At 44.8% G+C, this 20,261-nt stretch overlaps 1 protein-coding gene across 3 annotated transcripts in view; it reads left to right on the forward strand.

Moving 5' to 3' along the window:
- The window catches only part of LOC121571459 (protein PRRC2A), a 46,076-nt gene that overhangs the window by 11,667 nt on the left and 14,148 nt on the right, over positions 1 to 20,261 (forward strand). For 2 of the 3 annotated variants that reach the window (XM_041882924.2, XM_041882925.2), the window contains exons 3-13: positions 96 to 273; positions 748 to 844; positions 941 to 1,034; positions 1,184 to 1,327; positions 1,744 to 2,000; positions 7,142 to 7,370; positions 7,964 to 8,093; positions 8,343 to 8,547; positions 8,737 to 8,835; positions 15,532 to 16,135; positions 19,925 to 20,184. In XM_041882924.2, coding sequence (XP_041738858.1) covers positions 96 to 273; positions 748 to 844; positions 941 to 1,034; positions 1,184 to 1,327; positions 1,744 to 2,000; positions 7,142 to 7,370; positions 7,964 to 8,093; positions 8,343 to 8,547; positions 8,737 to 8,835; positions 15,532 to 16,135; positions 19,925 to 20,184 — 2,297 coding nt within the window. The remainder of the gene's footprint in view (positions 1 to 95; positions 274 to 747; positions 845 to 940; positions 1,035 to 1,183; positions 1,328 to 1,743; positions 2,001 to 7,141; positions 7,371 to 7,963; positions 8,094 to 8,342; positions 8,548 to 8,736; positions 8,836 to 15,531; positions 16,136 to 19,924; positions 20,185 to 20,261) is intronic. The other variant, XM_041882926.2, reaches the window with a different exon arrangement.

The following is a 20,261-nucleotide window of genomic DNA, read 5'->3' on the forward strand; positions in this document are numbered from 1 at the left end:
CCCTCTCCCCTCCCATTGGTTCTCAGTGGTCTCAAGTTACTGTGGTCTTTCTGCTAATGACCTCGTCTCCCCCCTCTCTTCCTCCCCCTCATCAGTTCCCCCCCGCCATGGCCTGCAGTCTCTTGGTAAAGTTGCCTCCGCGCGGCGCATGCCACCCCCTGCCAGCTTGCCCAGTCTGAAGGCAGAGAACAAAGGCAACGATCCCAACGTCTCGCTCGTTCCCAAAGACGGCACAGGATGGGCAAGCAAGCAGGAACCAGCAGACCCAAAGAGGTGAGGAGGCCCCCTTGACATACTACCCATGAGGCGCTCTATAGATTTGAATATACTAAATCCTTCTCAGTTTCCGCTCTGTATACACTGATCTTTACTATGTTATGTGGTTGGGTATTATTGCCTCTTGTTTAAAGTATACACCTGCCCAGAACTTCAATTTAATCGATTTCTCATCAATGTTTATGATTTATCTGAATTAGGAGGATTCTCTGCAGTAAAAAAAATGAAAAAGAATTGACTAGCACATCTGTGATTTGAATGCACAGATGCTACCTTATCTCAAGAAATGGTAGCAATAATTCTGTGGAACATCGCTAATAGGCCCCTACTAGCTCGGTAATTGGCAGAATTGTCTCTGTCTGTCTGACTGGCGCGTCTGACACTTACCCATCTGGTGTTTCTCTTTTTTTCTCTTCTCTCTCTTTCTCTCCTCTCTCTTTCTCCCTCTTTCTCTCTCTCTCCGTCTCTCAGTACCGATGTATTATCAGCACCGCAGCTGGAGTCGCAGCAGCCTGTGGTTTCACAGACGCCTGCACCGATCCGCCCGAGAACCCCGCCAGCTCCAGAGGTACACGCACCAATTCGATGCCAATGTAAACTGAAACACAAAATGGTTCTATAATGCTATGGTGCTTAATGTTGTGCTGTTTTGTGTGTCTCTCAGGTTCTGCCTCCGGTTGCGGCCACGGTTTCAGCCCAGGCCGCAGGGGCAAGGTCCTGGGCTCAGGCCAGTGTTACACATGGAGCACAAGGAGATGGTGAGTACCAGACTTCTTTACATCTGCCTGTCACTTCTCTCTCCCTTCATATGGGTATTTTGCAGCGGACTTGACTGCCGCATCAATGGCCTAACTAACTCAATTTGGACATTTGACATTGAGTAACCCCTCTCTCTCGCACCATACAGGTGGAAAGGGATCAAACCAACGGTCGCCATTCTCTCGCGAGGAATTTCCCACCCTGCAGGCGGCTGGCGACCAGGACAAAGCTGGCAGGGAACAGGGCACTGCAGATCAGTTGTATGGGCCCGGACCAAGCCTCCGCCCCCCGAGTGAGTAACGCTAACGCTCATCTCTGTATAGTTTATTATAGACCACACGTACAGTGAAGAGGGCTGCTGACAGAACAGAAGAAGCAGTGGTCAGAGCAAGTGCTTATTTTAACAACAACTATGGTTGCAAAATTCCGGTAACTGTCCTAAAATTCCCACATTTTCCAGAAGTCCCAGTTGTAGGATTGCCAGTTGGAGGATTTACCTCCCTGCTTATTCACGACTGATACTGAGAATCCTCCAACTGGGATAAAAAAAAAAGGGAATTCTGGCAACGTTTCTATAACTAGGACATCAGCTAAGGCATGTTTATATTGCATGTCTAGTATTTATTCCTGAATACAAACGCTGGTGTAAGTGGCTCCTATTCCCTCAATTTTTTACCTATTTTCCTTGTTTTCCCTTTCTCTCCCCAGACATGACGAGCTGGCGGGACGGTGGGGGCCGTGCCCTGGTGCCCACCGGAGAGGGGGTCGAAGAGGGTGGCCCGGGCGGGGCGCTGGCAATGGAGGGGGCGGCCGGTGGTGGCCAGGCAGGCCCCCCTCCTCTCCAGCAGCAGCAGAACCTCCAGTCCCATGGGCCGCCTAGGAACCCCCCTGCCGGCAGCCCTGGCTTGCCCCAGCCCCCCATGGGCCCCGGGTTTCCCCAGTACAGAGGGATTATGCCTCCATTCGTAAGTCTACTCCTGAGCTGTGTTCGAATACTCATACTAACCATACTATTTGTGTAGGAAATTGAGTATATACAGTGAGGGAAAAAAGTATTTGATCCCCTGCTGATTTTGTACGTTTGCCCACTGACAAAGACATGATCAGTCTATAATTTTAATGTTAGGTTTATTTTAACAGTGAGAGACAGAATAACAACAAAAAAATCCAGAAAAAACGCATGTCAAAAATGTTATAAATTGATTTGCATTTTAATGAGGGAAATAAGTATTTGACCCCTCTGCAAAACATGACTTAGTACTTGGTGCAAACCCTTGTTGGCAATCAGAGGTCAGATGTTTCTTGTAGTTGGCTACCAGATTTGCACACATCTCAGGAGGGATTTTGTTCCACTCCTCTTTGCAGATCTTCTCCAAATCATTAAGGTTTCGAGGCTGACATTTGGCAACTCGAACCTTCAGCTCCCTCCACAGATTTTCTATGGGATTAAGGTCTGGAGACTGGCTAGGCCACTCCCGAACCTTAATGTGCTTCTTCTTGAGCCACTCCTTTGTTGCCTTGGCTGTGTGTTTTGGGTCATTGTCATGCTGGAATACCCATCCACGACCCATTTTCAATGCCCTGGCTGAGGGAAGGAAGTTCTCACTCAAGATTTGATGGTACATGTCCCCGTCCATCGTCCCTTTGATGCGGTGAAGTTGTCCTGTCCCCTTAGCAGAAAAACACCCCCAAAGCATAATGTTTCCACCTCCATTTTTGACGGTGGGGATGGTGTTCTTGGGGTCAAAGGCAGCATTCCTCCTCCTCCAAACATGGCGAGTTGAGTTGATGGCAAAGAGCTCGAATTTGGTCTCATCTGACCACAACACTTTCACCCAGTTCTCCTCTGAATCATTCAGATGTTAATTGGCAAACTTCAGACAGGCCTGTATATGTGCTTTCTTAAACAGGGGGACCTTGCGGGCGCTGCAGGATTTCAATCCTTCATTGCGTAGTGTGTTACCAATTGTTTTCTTGGTGACTATGGTCACAGCTGCCTTGAGATCATTGACAAGATCTTTCCGTGTAGTTCTGGGCTGATTCTGGGCTGATTCCTCACCGTTCTCATGATCATTGCAACTCCACAAGGTGAGATCTTGCATGGAGCTCCAGGCCGAGGGAGATTGACAGTTATTTTGTGTTTCTTCCATTTGTGAATAATCGCACCAACTGTTGTCACCTTCTCACCAAGCTGCTTGGCGATGGTCTTGTAGCCCATTCCAGCCTTGTGTAGGTCTACAATCTTGTCCCTGACATCCTTGGAGAGCTCTTTGGTCTTGGCCATGGTGGAGAGTTTGGAATCTGATTGATTGATTGCTTCTGTGGACAGGTGTCTTTTTATACAGGTAACAAGCTGAGATTAGGAGCACTCCCTTTAAGAGTGTGCTCCTAATCTCAGCTCGTTACCTGTATAAAAGACACCTGGGAGCCAGAAATCTTTCTGATTGAGAGGGGGTCAAATACTTATTTCCCTCATTAAAATGCAAATCAATTTATAACATTTTTGACATGTGTTTTTCTGGATTTTTTTGTTGTTATTCTGTCTCTCACTGTTCAAATAAACTTACCATTCAAATTGTAGACTGATAATTTCTTTGTCAGTGGGCAAACGTACAAAATCAGCAGGGGATCAAATACTTTATTCCCTCACTGTAGTATGCTTATTGGTCATAGTATGCATATAGTTAGTATGCCAAAAGTTCCCAGATGTCGTACTACATTCGCCAAAATACGTAGTATACAAGCAGTGGACACTATTTCCATGCTTTTAGGGCCCATAATGCAATTCTTTAGAAAATGGGTGTGGCTTCGCAACGTTTTCAGATTTGAAGAAAATGGCGGAAAATATGCAGCCGAAGTCCGAGAGCGGATACAAATTCATTGCTTTAACTAATTATGACAAATGTTAAGAAAATTTAATAAAGTGATGACTTTTCAAATAAGTTACCTGACACGTTATGTTGGTTGACAATTTGTTAGCTACGCATAGCATATCATTACAGCATTATGTACCGGTATGTTGGCTAGCTACCTAACATTAGTTGGCTTTCTAATACATCGGAATTGCCAGTATATTAACTACAGTGGGGGAAAAAAAGTATTTAGTCAGCCACCAATTGTGCAAGTTCTCCCACTTAAAAAGATGAGAGAGGCCTGTAATTTTCATCATAGGTACACGTCAACTATGACAGACAAAATGAGAAAAAGAAATCCAGAAAATCACATTGTAGGATTTTTTATGAATTTATTTGCAAATTATGGTGGAAAATAAGTATTTGGTCACCTACAAACAAGCAAGAATTCTGGCTCTCACAGACCTGTAACTTCTTCTTTAAGAGGCTCCTCTGTCCTCCACTCGTTACCTGTATTAATGGCACCTGTTTGAACTTGTTATCAGTATAAAAGACACCTGTCCACAACCTCAAACAGTCACACTCCAAACTCCACTATGGCCAAGACCAAAGTGCTGTCAAAGGACACCAGAAACAAAATTGTAGACCTGCACCAGGCTGGGGAAGACTGAATCTGCAATAGGTAAGCAGCTTGGTTTGAAGAAATCAACTGTGGGAGCAATTATTAGGAAATGGAAGACATACAAGACCACTGATAATCTCTCTCGATCTGGGGCTCCACGCAAGATCTCACCCCGTGGGGTCAAAATGATCACAAGAACGGTGAGCAAAAATCCCAGAACCACACGGGGGGACCTAGTGAATGACCTGCAGAGAGCTGGGACCAAAGTAACAAAGCCTACCATCAGTAACACACTACGCCGCCAGGGACTCATATCCTGCAGTGCTAGACGTATCCCCCTGCTTAAGCCAGTATATGTCCAGGCCCGTCTGAAGTTTGCTAGAGTGCATTTGGATGATCCAGAAGAGGATTGGGAGAATGTCATATGGTCAGATGAAACCAAAATAGAACTTTTTGGTAAAAACGCAACTCGTCGTGTTTGGAGGACAAAGAATGCTGAGTTGCATCCAAAGAACACCACACCTACTGTGAAGCATGGGGGTGGAAACATCATGCTTTGGGGCTGTTTTTCTGCAAAGGGACCAGGACGGCTGATCCGTGTAAAGGAAAGAATGAATGGGGCCATGTATCGTGAGATTTTGAGTGAAAACCTCCTTCCATCAGCAACGGCATTGAAGATGAAACGTGGCTGGGTCTTTCAGCATGACAATGATCCCAAACACACCGCCCGGGCAACGAAGGAGTGGCTTCGTAAGAAGCATTTCAAGGTCCTGGAGTGGCCTAGCCAGTCTCCAGATCTCAACCCCATAGAAAATCTTTGGAAGGAGTTGAAAGTCCGTGTTGCCCAGCGACAGCCCCAAAACATCACTGCTCTAGAGGAGATCTGCATGGAGGAATGGGCCAAAATACTTGCAACAGTGTGTGAAAACCTTGTGAAGACTTACAGAAAACGTTTGACCTGTGTCATTGCCAACAAAGGGTATATAACAAAGTATTGAGAAACTTTTGTTATTGACCAAATACTTATTTTCCACCATAATTTGCAAATAAATTCATAAAAAATCTTACAATGTGATTTTCTGGGGGAAGAAATCTCATTTTGTCTGTCATAGTTGACGTGTACCTATGATGAAAATTACAGGCCTCTCTCATATTTTTAAGTGGGAGAACTTGCACAATTGGTGGCTGACTAAATACTTTTTCCCCCCACTGTATATGCTATCTAACTAACTACCCAACGTTTATTGACTTGCTTATTCTTAGTTTAGGTAAGTGGTATAGTCGTTCTCGTTCTCAATGGACATTCGGGTGGATTCGTAAATTCGCTCTGGCTATCTACTCCGATTTCAGAGCACTCTCGTCTGACGTGTACCCGTGCCAGAGCACAGATTAACTGATTAATTTACGAACGCTCAACACCAGTTGAAAATGGCCAGTGTCAATAAACGTCTGCAAAAAAGCATGATTAAATTTATGGCCGGTGTCAATAAACGTCGGCAAAAAAGCGTGATTAAATTGTTGCCAGCAGCACAGTTACAGTCACCAACGCTCTGGATAACATGAAGACAGCCTAACCAGCTCTGCTAGGGCGAGTGAAATGGTCAGAGTGAGGGGCGAGTAAAATGGTCAGAGTGAGGTGTTCTCTCATTTGTGTCTGGAAGTAGCTAGCAAGTTAGCCAGTTAGCTTGGGTGCTTGACTGCCGTTAAGTCAGAATGCTCTGATCAACCCTACTCCTTGGCCAGAGCGTCCAGTGTGCGCTCTGAACGCTCCGAGAGTTAAATGCTCTGAATTTACGAACGGACAATCTGACAACTCTCTGAATTTACGAACGCCCAGAGCGCACTCTGACACTCCAGATTGAATTTAATAACACACCCGAAGTCGTGAAATGTCTAGCTAGTAATTTGTAATGCTAACAAGCTAGCAAGAGATTGCATAGCAACAGCATCAACTTCCGGTAGACAGGCGAAGTGCTAGTATGCTCAACTGAAAGGATACCGTTCGTTTACAGTATACTAAAATGAACTAATAGTAGATAGTATGTAGTATACAGTATGTTAGTATGGGTATTCGAACACAGCTCTGGTGTAATCTCTGCATGTTTGCTCACAGCTCTATCTATTATAGCTACAGTGCATTCAGAAAGTATTCAGACCATTAACTTTTTCCACATTTTGTTACATTACAGCCTTATTCTAAAATAGATTAAATTGTTTTTTGTACACACAATACTCCATAATGACGAAGCAAAAACATTTTTTTGGAAATTATTGCAAATTTATAAATAAATAAAACTGAAATATAAAGTTTACATAAGTATTCAGACCCTTTAGTCAGTACTTTGTTGAAGCACCTTTGGCAGCGATTACAGCCTCGAGTCTTCTTGGGTATGACGCTCGAATGCACTGTATGTTTCCATCCATTTGTCAAAGATTTTCAAGTGACTAGACAAACTGTGGCACAGAAACGGTCTTAGAACATCTCACTGTTAGAGGTGTACACACAGGTGGGCTCTCAGCCTGTTAGCAACCGGTGTAGCAGCAGTGTACTGTCAATCTCTGCATTTGTGCATCTCAGGGTCTCTAAATCTCTTCTATCCTCTCTCTCTTTCTGTGTCTCTCTCTGTCTCAGATGTACCCTCCTTACCTGCCCTTCCCGCCTCCCTATGGCCCCCAGGGGCCCTACAGGTATCCCCCGCCTGGTGAGGCCCCTCCCAGGTTTCGCCAGCAGGGTCAGGACGGTCGCGGGCGTCCCCGTGGTGGGGGAGGAGAGATGGTGAAGAGACCCTCAATCCTGAAGCAGGACGACCTGAAGGAGCTAGATGAACTTGACCACCAGGACGGAGACGAGGGCTGGGCAGGTGAGAGAGAGGAGACGTCAGGACTCATGAACACTTATAACTATTGGTATAGTATACTGTTCAGAGAGCAGTGGCAAGTGTAAAAATGAATAATAGAGACCTGTACACTGTTAAATTGATATGAGAACATTCCTAAAACAACATGCGAAAATTATGACTGGATAGCCTGAAAGTATTACAAGGAAGCCAGCCAGCTTCGTTATTTTTCAATCCGAGATACATTCATTCTCTGTCATATCAATTGTATGATGCTGATATGGTGGGAGTTTGCTAATACGTGGAGAAACAAAGTGAGTATCACATTTGACTGCATCATCTCATGGATCCAGTAGTGCTGCGCGTGGGGGAGGGGAGACATATCAGGTTTATCCAAGTGGGGGAGGGAGAGATGAGAAGGATGCATTGTTTCAAGTCTCCCTCGTGTGTGTGTGTGTGTGTGTGTGTGTGTGTGTGTGTGTGTGTGTGTGTGTGTGTGTGTGTGTGTGTGTGTGTGTGTGTGTGACTGTGTATAATGGTCGAGGATGGCAACGGTACAAATGCGTTCCACATGTCCATTGCGCTTCCTCTCTGAACCGTTGGGTCTGTCAAATAAGGGGCACACGAGGAGATCGACTACTCGGCCAAGTTGAAGTTCAGCGATGATGAAGGAGAAGAAGAGGGGGATGAGGAGAGGAACGAGAGACCCGAGAGGAGTGAAAGAAGCGAGAGCAAGAACGGCTCACGGTATGTCCCACAGTACCTGTCCAACATAACAGATTGACATGGTGTGGAAAATACAGTTTAAACGTTTAAATATTTTTGTGCTGTGCTAGCAATCCTCCTCCTTTGTGCCATGAAGACCGATACACCCACATAAATTGTTTCTGAATTAATGAATGACGGAGCCAGAAAATAACAAATTCATGAAATGGTTGTTGCATGTGGGATTGCTTTTGACGTTACACACGTGTCGTCTCTTATTTCCTTCCCCAGGGAGATACAGAGGTCTCAGGAAGGTCCCCCTCAGGTGGTCCAGCGCTCCCGAGCCTCTGACAGCGGAGGGGACAGGGACACCCGCCGCACCCCTCCCTCCAACGCTGACCACGACGGCCCCCCACCCCCCTCCAGCAAGCCAGGATGGGCCGAGGAGGGGGGCAACAGCGGCTGGGGGGGCCAAGGCGCCCATGCCACCTACCAGGTACGACCCTCTGCAAGGGCTAGACTAGTGGACGTTCAGAGGCAGCTTAGGGCTAATATGCAAGTGAACAGTGACCATTTTATTGTAAAAGCAGGATTGCTTTGAGGACATGGATATTAGTGTATTTAGCGTAATGGGTAACTAGATTCGTCTGGCTAACTGTAACCTGTGGCTGCCTGTACACTACAGGGACGTAGGTCTGGACTGGGTGGCCCCCGGGAGCAGGCCTCCCCCCCACCAGGGTCTCTCCTCCACCAGGGACAGGGGCCTTACTCCTACTACCGACAGGTATCTGCCTACCTGGGGAGAGAGAGGGCCTCGTGTTTATATTTTATATATATATATATATGAGAGAGTGTGTGTAGAAAACATTAGGAACACCTGCTCTTTCCATGACCGACTGGGTGAATGCAGGTGAAAGCGATGATCCCTTATTGATGTCACTTGTTAAATCCACTTCAATCAGTGAGTGCATTCAGAAAGTATTCAGACACCTGACTTTTTCCACATTTTGTTACGTTACAGCCTTATTTAGATTGTTTTTTCCCCTCATCAATCTACACACAATACCCCATAATGACAAAGCAAAAACAGATTTTTAGAAATGTTTGCTAATGTATTACAAATAAAAAAACTAATGACATTTACATAAGTATTCAGACCCTTTACTAAGTACTTTGTTGAAGCACCTTTGGCAGCGATTACAGCCTAGAGTCTTCTTGGGGATGACTCTTCAAGCTTGGCACACCTGTATTTGGGGAGTTTCTCCCATTATTCTCTGCAGCTCCTCTCAAGCTCTGTCAGGTTGGATGGGGAGCGTCGCTGCACAGCTATTTTCAGGACTCTCCAGCGATGTTCGATCGGGTTCAAGTCTGGGCTCTGGCTGGGCCACTCAAGGACATTCAGAGACTTGTCTCGAAGCCACTCCTGCGTTGTCTTGGCTGTGTGCTTAGGGTCATTGTCTTGTTGGAAGGTGAACCTTCGCCCCAGTCTGAGGTCCTGAGTGCTCTGGAGCAGGTTTTCATCAAGGAGCTCTCTGTACTTTTCTCCGTTCACCTGTCCCTTGATCCTGACTAGCCTCCCAGTACCTGCCGCTGAAAAACATCCCCACAGCATGATGCTGCTGCCACCACCATGCTTCAATGTAGGGATGGTGCCAGGTTTCCTCCAGACATGATGCTTGGCATTCAGGCCAAAGAGTTAAATCTTGGTTTCATCAGACCATAGAATGTTGTTTCTCATGGTCTGAGAGTCCTTTAGGTGTCTTGTGGCAAACTCCAAGTGGGCTGTCGTGCCTTTTACTGAGGAGTGGCTTCCGTCTGGCCACTCTACCATAAAGGCCTGATTGGTGGAGTGTTGCAGAGATGTTTGTCCTTCTGGAAGGTTCTCCCATCTCCATAGAGGAGCTCTGTCAGTGATCATCGGGTTCTTGGTCACCTCCCTGACCAAAGCCCTTCTCCCCCGATTGCTCAGTTTGGCCAGGCGGCCAGCTCTAGGAAGAGTCAGGGGTGTCAAACTCATTTTAGCTCAGGGGCCACATGGAGGAAAATCTATTCCCAAGTGGGCCGGACCGGTAAAATCATGGTATATATAACTTAAAAACAACAACTTCAGATTGTTTTCTATGTTTTAATACGATCAACATAAAACATAAAGCTGGAGCCTGAGGACAGTGTGTCCAAAATAGTACAAGCACAACATCACTATTTACCATAAAACACCTCAAGTTTATTTGAAAATTCTAAAGAAAAAGAACACACAAACACACAATGCCTCAGTGATTCACAGAACTGTTTCACAGATCACAGAACTACAGTGGGGAAAAAAAGTATTTAGTCAGCCACCAATTGTGCAAGTTCTCCCACTTAAAAAGATGAGAGAGGCCTGTAATTTTCATCATAGGTACACGTCAACTATGACAGACAAAATGAGAGAAAAATCCAGAAAATCACATTGTAGGATTTTTAATGAATTTATTTGCAAATCATGGTGGAAAATAAGTATTTGGTCAATAACAAAAGTTTCTCAATACTTTGTTATATACCCTTTGTTGGCAATGACACAGGTCAAACGTTTTCTGTAAGTCTTCACAAGGTTTTCACACGCTGTTGCTGGTATTTTGACCCATTCCTCCATGCAGATCTCCTCTAGAGCAGTGATGTTTTGGGGCTGTCGCTGGGCAACACGGACTTTCAACTCCCCTCCAAAAGATTTTCTATGGGGTTGAGATCTGGAGACTGGCTAGGCCACTCCAGGACCTTGAAATGCTTCTTACGAAGCCACTCCTTCGTTGCCCGGGCGGTGTGTTTGGGATCATTGTCATGCTGAAAGACCCAGCCACGTTTCATCTTCAATGCCCTTGCTGATGGAAGGAGGTTTTCACTCAAAATCTCACGATACATGGCCCCATTCATTCTTTCCTTTACACGGATCAGTCGTCCTGGTCCCTTTGCAGAAAAACAGCCCCAAAGCATGATGTTTCCACCCCCATGCTTCACAGTAGGTATGGTGTTCTTTGGATGCAATTCAGCATTCTTTGTCCTCCAAACACGACGAGTTGAGTTTTTACCAAAAAAGTTCTATTTTGGTTTCATCTGACCATATGACATTCTCCCAATCCTCTTCTGGATCATCCAAATGCACTCTAGCAAACTTCAGACGGGCCTGGACATGTACTGGCTTAAGGAGGGGGACACGTATAGCACTGCAGGATTTGAGTCCCTGGCGGCGTAGTGTGTTACTGATGGTAGGCTTTGTTACTTTGGTCCCAGCTCTCTGCAGGTCATTCACTAGGTCCCCCCGTGTGGTTCTGGGATTTTTGCTCACCGTTCTTGTGATCATTTTGACCCCACAGGGTGAGATCTTGCATGGAGCCCCAGATCGAGGGAGATTATCAGTGGTCTTGTATGTCTTCCATTTCCTAATAATTGCTCCCACAGTTGATTTCTTCAAACCAAGCTGCCTATTGCAGATTCAGTCTTCCCAGCCTGGTGCAGGTCTACAATTTTGTTTCTGGTGTCCTTTGACAGCTCTTTGGTCTTGGCCATAGTGGAGTTTGGAGTGTGACTGTTTGAGGTTGTGGACAGGTGTATTTTATACTGATAACAAGTTCAAACAGGTGCCATTAATACAGGTAACGAGTGGAGGACCGAGGAGCCTCTTAAAGAAGAAGTTACAGGTCTGTGAGAGCCAGAAATCTTGCTTGTTTGTAGGTGAGCAAATACTTATTTTCCACCATAATTTGCAAATAAATTCATAAAAAATCCTACAATGTGATTTTCTGGATTTTTTTTTCTCAATTTGTCTGTCATAATTGACGTGTACCTATGATGAAAATTACAGGCCTCTCTCATCTTTTTAAGTGGGAGAACTTGCACAATTGGTGGCTGACTAAATACTTTTTTTCCCCACTGTATATCAGGGTGTCATTTCTCAGGCAGAAATGTAGATAAAAATAATGAAATCCTATTCCCCAAACAAGTGCAAGAACCACAGAGTCAAGAATAGGTTAAATATACAAATAAAAACAATTAAAAACAATAGTACATCAACATATAAACATAAAGCTGGAGCCTGAGGACAGTGTGTCCAAAAGCACAACATCACTATTAATCATAAAACACCTAAAGTTATTTGAAAATTCTGAGGACAAAGAACACACAAACACACAATGCCTCAGTGATTCACAGAAGTATATCAGGGTGTCTCATGCAGCACTTTAAGTGGGGTTGCATAGTTTATTTGACTCCTGATACCTGGCATCTTTTAGCTTTCACCAGCGCATCAATATCAGGCGTCACATCCTGAGTGGCAGCCAACTTCAGGATGTGATTCAAGTGCTTGTGCGTGAGCCTTGAGCGCAGCTTTGTTTTATTTATGCTCATTACAGAGAACTTGCTCACAAAGATATGTGGTTCCAAACATGCACAACAGTTTTGCAGCGAGGGCTGTCAAGTTGGGGTAACCTGGCAAGAGATTCTGATAAAATGTGTCCAAGCCAGCTGCGGCAAATTTGCCCTTCAAATCCGAGTCACACTGCAAGTCTATTATTTCAAGTTGGATGCTGACGGGCAGATCAGAGGGATTCACGGTGAATGGCGAGCAAAAAACTTTGAAGTCTTTCTCCAGTTCACCAAAAATCTGAAAGCGTTGCTCAAACTCCCGTAACAGTCCCGTTATTTTATCTTTGAACCGCTCAAACTCCCGTAACAGTCCCGTTATTTTATCTTTGAACCGCTTCATGTCTGCCACATGTTGGGTTGCGCACACATTTTTCAGACGGGAAGTGAGCTGCATCACCACCGGTGAGTTGCGTCTCCCAAAATGACAGCTTCAACTTGAAAGAACGTATGCTGTCATAATACTGTGTGACAACTTTGTTGCGCCCTTGCAGCTGTTTGTTCAAGTTATTCAGGTGCTCTGTAACATCCACCATAAATGCAAGGTCCTGCATCCATTCTGCGGAATGAAATTCTAACACTGGTTTGCCCTTTTCTTCCATGAACTGTTCAATTTCTTCTCGTAAATCAAAGAAACGCCTCAGCACCTCGGCTTAACCATCTTACCTCAGTGTGGTATGGCAGGCCATAAATGTGGTCTTTCTCTCTGAGAAGGCTGTCAAACTGACAGTGATTCAGGCTTCTGGATCGGATGAAATTAACAGTTTGGATGACCACCTTCATGACGTTATCCATCCAGTGACTTGCAACACAAAGCCTCCTGGTGCAAAATACAGTGAAAAGTCCAAAAATCACATCCTCCATTTGCAGATTGCACTTTCTCTCTGAACTTTGTCACAACGCCTGCTTTTTTCCCGATCATTGAGGGCGCACCATCTGTAGCCAGGCTGACAGCGCAGGACCAGTCCACTCCGACCCTGTCCAGCGCGCCGACGAGTGCGGTGAAAATATCAGCTGCTGTCATTGTATCTGTCATCGGCACCAACTCCACGAACTCCTCGGTGACGGTCAATGTGTCATCAACTCCGCGGATGAAAATGGCCAGTTGTGCAACATCTGTAATGTCCGTGCTTTCATCAATTTCAACCGAAAACGCAATAAATGACTTTACTTTTTGCTTCAACTGGTTGTCCAAATCCACTGAAAGATCGGAAATCCTGTCTGCAACTGTGTTTCTTGTCAGGCTGATATTTGCAAAAGCCTGGCGCTTTTCAGGGCACACAATCTCCGCTGCCTTCATCATGCATGTTTTTACAAATTCACCCTCACTAAATGGTTTTGAAGCCACTGCGATTTCATTAGCAATGAGGTAGCTAGCTTTCACTGCAGCGTCACTGATGTCTCGGCTGTGAGTAAACACAGACTGCAGTTTCTTCAGACCCGCCAACAGTTCATTCACCTTCTCTCTTCTCCGCTGTCCTTGATAGTTGTCATATTTGTCGGCATGAAGACTCACATAGTGGCGACGAAGGTTATATTCCTTCAGCACTGCAACATGCTGTGAACACACCAAACATACAGCTTTCCCATTCAATCCCGTGAATAAATAGGAGGATGACCATTTTTCTTGGAACACTCTGCACTCTGCGTCCTCTTTTCTCTTTTTTGACAGAGACATATTGGGGCAATGAGGGTGCCAAAGCACATAATGTTAAAAGTAGAAGCCGTGATAAATATTGCGGGCAAAACAAAGTAGCTCATCCGGACTGGCTGCACTTGCTTGACCTACTTGCTCTGCCCCGGTATAAACAGTTTGCTTGCTTCACACAATTGCTATTGGGACGCAATTGGAACAGCATTTTATTTTATTGATTATAGCTAATTTTTATACTTTACAAAATCATCTCGCGGGCCGGATTAAACCCGTTTGCGGGCCTGATCCGGCCCGCGGGTCGGACGTTTGACACCCCTGGTCTAGGTGGTTCCAAACTTCTTCCATTTAAGAATGATGGAGGCCACTGTGTTCTTGGGGACCTTCAATGCTGCAGACATTTTTTGATACCCTTACCCAGATCTGTGCCTCGACACGATCCTGTCTCGGAGCTCTACGGACAATTCCTTCGACCTCATGGCTTGGTTTTTGCTCTGACATGCACTGTCAAATGTGGGACCTTATATAGACAGGTGTGTGCCTTTCCAAATCATGTCCAATCAATTGAATTTACCACAGGTAGACTCCAATCAAGTTGTAGAAACATCTCAAGGATGATCAACGGAAACAGGATGCACCTGAGCTCAATTTCGAATCTCATAGCAAAGGGTCTGAATACTTATGTAAATGAGGTATTTCAGTTATTAATTTAATACATTTGCAAAAAATTCTAGAAACCTTTTTTCGCTTTGTAATTATGGGGTATTGTGTGTAGATTGATGAGGAAAACAATTTATTTAATCAATTTTAGAATAAGGCTGTAATGTAACAAAATGTGGAAAAGGTCAAGGTGTCTGAATACTTTCTGAATGCACTGTAGATGAAGGGGAGGAGACTGGTTAAAGAAGGTATTTTAAGCCTTGAGGCCATTGATGCTTGGATTGTGTATGTGTGCCATTCATAGGGTAAATTTACAAGACAAAAGATTGAAGTGCCTATGAATGGGGTGTGGTAGTAGGTGCCAGGCGCAACGGTTTGTGTCAAGAACTGCAATGCTTCTGGCTTTTTCACGATCAACAGTTTCCTGTGTGTATCAAGAATGGTCTACCACCCGAAGGACATCCAGCCATCTTGACACAACTGTGGGAAGCATTGGAGTCAACATAAGCCAGCATCCCTTTGGAACATTTTCGATACCTTGAAGACTCCATGCCCTGACTAATTGAATGTTTTGAGGGCAGAAGGGAGTGCAACGCAATATTAGGAAGGTGTTTTTAATGTTTTGTACACTGTGTATATCCGTACAGCATTTTCACATGCTTTTTTTGCAGTTCAGTTATTTGAGTTGTTCATACCATCCTAGGAAAGTATTTTTTTCATATTGTAGCCGAGTTTGTTGTCGTGTGTGTCCTCATTCAATCTCTCCTCACCCAGGACCGCAACTCCCCTAATCAGTCCGGCCCGGTGGTAGCCCCTGAAACTGTCTCTGCCTCCCTGGCCCCCGGGAAGCCCGCCCCCTCCTCGCAGCTCCAACAGCAGCAGACTACTTCCCCAGTCCCCGGAGGCCCCACCCCTCCACCTCAGACTACCGGCCTGCTTGCCCCACCCCCGGGCGAAGACGAGGACGAGACGTGGCGCCAGCGCAGGAAGCAGTCCTCCTCTGAGATCTCGGCCGCTGTTGAACGTGCCCGCCGGCGCCGAGAGGAGGAGGAGCGAAGGATGGAGGAAGAGCGGCGCGCGGCCTGCGCTGAGAAGCTGAAGAGGCTGGATGAAAAGGCCCAGCAGCAGGGTGGTGGTGGGAGCAGCGGAGGCTCCAAGCCCTCCAGTCTGGACGGCAATTCCACCACGGCCGGATGCCCCAGCCCTTCACTGTCTGCCACGGCCTCCTCCCCCAACATCAGCCAGCCCCCGTCCCCCTGCGTGGACCTTGAGGAGCCCCCCCTGGCTGCCCAGGCTGTGACCAGGGACCTAGTGCCAGGGCCAAGTCCCACCGACAGACAGAGGGCCAATAGCAACAGCAGCTATGACTCCAATGCTGGTGAGTTTTGACTAGAGCTGTGGAGGTCATGAAATTGTCAGCAGGTGATTGTCATGCAAATAACTGCAGATCGCACGGTAATTTACCATTAATTAACATGTTTAGCATCTCCTGGCTTCCATGCATAGCCTACAAGCCAATGACGCGGCGCTTTGGAACATCCATATTTTAAAGTCTAATAAATCAATTTAATAAAGCCTACACATCACAATACATCTGTTATTTATTTTAGACAGGTCTAAAGAATCATGAAATGAAGAAAATATTGCCTATTTCAGAAGAACAGAATAGCATATTCTGAGTCGTCCTTATGTTAGGCGCTGATCTGGCTATGCCTTATAGCTGTGGGCTACACTAGTTGAGACAAGATTTGCATATCATTCCCGTGGCATTATTTTATAGTAAGAAGAATAAGGCATGAGCTCTGCTGTTTCTTGCGCAGGCTGCACACACTTCATCAGTCTTTCATTCACCATTGGACAAGCACTTGATAATATTCTCACCCATCAGACTATTCTCAATTTAATCTGGTCTTTACATATAGCCTAATAATATATGTGTGGAATTATTTTTTTATTTAGAATGCCCCCATGTCATCCGTAGCGAATGAACTTTACGTGACGTTTAGTTTTTAATATGCCAGCATAGGCGGCGCATCCATAAGGCTAGGGGAAGCTAAGCTTTCCTAAAGTAAATTGAATTATACTGAACAAAAATATAAACACAACAATTTCAACGATTTTACTGAGTTACAGTTCATATAAGGAAATCAGTCAATTGAAATAAATGAATTAGCCCTAATCTATGGATTTCACATGACTGGGCAGGGGCGCAGCCATGGGTGGGCCTGGGAGGGCATAGACCCACCTACTTGGGAGCCAGGCCCACCCAATCAGAATGAGTTTTTCTCCAAAAAAGGGCTTTATTACAGACAGAAATACTGCTCAGTTTCATCAGCTGTCCGGCATGCTGGTCTCAGACGATCCCGCAGGTGCCGGATGTGGAGGTCCTGGGCTGGCGTGGTTACACGTGGTCTGTGGTTGTGAGGCCGGTTGGATGTACTGCCAAATTCTCTAAAACGATGTTGGAGGTGGCTTATGGTAGAGAAATTAACATTCAATTCTCTAGGCAACAGCTTTGGTGGACATTCCTGCAGTCAGCATGCCTATTGCATGCTCCCTCAACTTGAGACATCTGTGGCATTGTTGTGTGACAAAACTGCACATTTTAGAGTGGCCTTTTATTGTCCCCAACACAAGGTGCACCTGTGTAATGATGGATTAACTTGGCAAAGGAGAAATGCTCACTAAAAGAGATGTAAAAAAATATATATAAAAAATAAAAGTGTGCACAAAATTGGCGAGAAATAAGCTTTTTGTGCGTATGGAACATTTCTGGGATCTTTTATTTCAGTTCATAAAACATTGGACCAACACTTTACATGTTGCGTTTATATTTTTGTTCAGTATAAATTGCCAAAATTATATAGCCTAATTAACCTACTACTGTCTATACAGAAATAAATAAAGTAATTCAAAATAGGCTATTAAAGCATGATTTGGCCACAGGATCATTAGCTTATTTTTAAAAAATAAGTTATGGATTGTTCTAAATTGCATAGCCTACAGTCAGAAGGAAAGGCAGTGCGCCAAATACTAAATGCATGATTGTTGAGTTGCGACTGTCATTGAAAAGTAGAGGCCCAGACAGGCATATCACAATATTTAAAAATACAAACGCGGGAAAACATAGTTTGGAAAGGAAAATGGTTATAGCTGTAAAGAGAAGACAATGAAGACTATAATCTGTCTTTTAGTTATCAAAATTATCAATTTAATTGAGAGAACAGTATAGCCTATCTTATTGGCACCAGCCTATGGACAACCGCATTTTTATTGATCTTTGTCAGTATCAGCAGAGTAGACTACCCTGTCATTTTTCGTATTAAAAAAGATTCTGCTAATGTCTCCATTCAAATAAAGTGTAGTAGAATAGCATGAAATGTTTTCATAAAAGGCCACATTTTTTCAGTGCAAAGAAAGAAGAAATCTGATAAAGCCTAGGCCTACTTTACACTATACGCGCACAGCCATGCATTGAAGGTCTTTTTTACGAACAGTGATTGAGTTATTATTAGCCTAAATTATGACTATGTTCTCATCGCATTACAAATAGTACGCTATCTTACATAAGTCTGCAAATGCAATGATGCATTGGAATGCTTTATTAGGGCCCCGTGTAGCTCAGTTGGTAGAGCATGGCGCTTGCAACGCCAGGGTTGTGGGTTCGATTCCCACGGGGGGCCAGTATGAAAAAAAATGTATGCACTCACTGTAAGTCGCTCTGGATAAGAGTGTCTGCTAAATGACTAAAATGTAAAATTATAAAGTTGAATTTGTATGGTGAAAATTAGCTTCCCCAAACTTGAAATTTACGCGCTGCCGGCTACACCGGTTATAAAGCAGATTAATGTGATTAATTGTAAGAATTGAACAATAAATATAGCAGCACAAGAAAGATGGGATCCACTTTTAAATAGTGGCCTGTCAGAACTGTTTTCACACGCGATTGCGCAATGACTGGGCTAATAAGAAAACGTTTCACTAGGCTCTGTAGGATATGTGCTCTCCAACCGTGTTTCAGGGGTCGTGGGCCTATAGGCTACGTTTGGAGTTATTTGTCCACTTTAGTTAAGATACAAACCTCATCAAAACGTATAGGCCTATGGGCTAGGCTACATGATGCATGTGACTATGATTTGAAAAAGTAATTAACATTTTAGTCATTTAGCAGACGCTCTTATCCAGAGCGACTTACAGTTAGTGAGTGCATACATTTTTTATGTGCTGTTTCTTGCCTGGGACTGCACACGCTGTCACCTATCAGACTATTCTAAACGTAATCTTGTCTTTACATATACTAAATAACGTGTGAAATTTGTTATGATTTAGAATGGGCCATTATCATGCACCTGTTGGTTACAGGGGCAGGGGGAAAAATACATGTAATCCGTATTCACTTAAATAGCAAATGGAGGATGCCTTTCCTGCTGCTCATTTTCATGTCAGCCCAGGTAGGCCACTCCAGTTATAAACTAAAGCAATGTGCTTAATATTAGGAAAGCTGAGAAATAAATATAGTAGGCCTAGCCTATAGAAAGCTGATGGGATCCTCCTCTTTTTAATAGACTCCATAAAAACGTTGTTTTGTCACACAATTGCATAGCCTATAGAAATGTTGCGCAACGTGGGCTTATGGGCTCTCATGAAGTGTTTGCATTGATGTTAGAGTAATTAGAGGGACAATCGAGCGCTGAGTACCAGGCCATTAGCGAATGGCAGCTAGTATATTGGGTTGGCTACTAATGACTCAGCGGCATCAGAGCGCAGTTTTCAAGAAGCCTATTTACTGTGACTAAATGGTGACATGGAATTTGACTGTGGTCATGACTCGTGACTGCCAGTGTGGTGGTAATACGGTCACTGTAACAGCCCTAGTTTTGACACGGCATTCTGGTGTTGTCTACCTAGTTCAACTTGGTTAGACATTTGATGTGGGTATCTCTAAAAAGGTATGTTTGGGCCATAGACAAAAGGCTTCTATGGATTTCGCCAAACGGTTGTGAATCTTTGAAGTTGTCTTTTTGTCACATATTAAGTTCACAATAGTACCTCTACTGACCTTTCTTAAAATTGTATAGCACATTACTTGGTGTCATTCACATCTGCTTACCTCTTCCAACAACCAGTGGTATATCATTGCTATATTCTCTCCCCTTCCTCTATCCAGATGCCCAGGTGTGTCCCCAGCCCACCACTCCTCAGCTGCAGCAGCCTCCTCTGGAGGTCCTGGTGCCTGGGGAGGGGAAGGAGGAGATGCTAGGTAGTGCTCACGTCCGCAGCGGAGGAGGTGGTGGTGGAGGAGTGGTAGACCCAGTGAAGGTAGAGAGCATGGGAGGAGGAGCAAGTCGCCAAGCCAGCGGCCCCCCCGGACAGGGCTACTCCAAGTACCAGAAGTCCCTGCCTCCCCGCTTCCAGAGACAGCAACAGGTCAGTCTAATAACCTACTGAAGTCATTACCCAATGTTAAATCTATGGGTAATGATCTTATGGACAATATTTATCTT

Source organism: Coregonus clupeaformis, chromosome 8 (genome assembly GCF_020615455.1).
Source record: "Coregonus clupeaformis isolate EN_2021a chromosome 8, ASM2061545v1, whole genome shotgun sequence".
Lineage (NCBI taxonomy): Eukaryota > Metazoa > Chordata > Actinopteri > Salmoniformes > Salmonidae > Coregonus > Coregonus clupeaformis.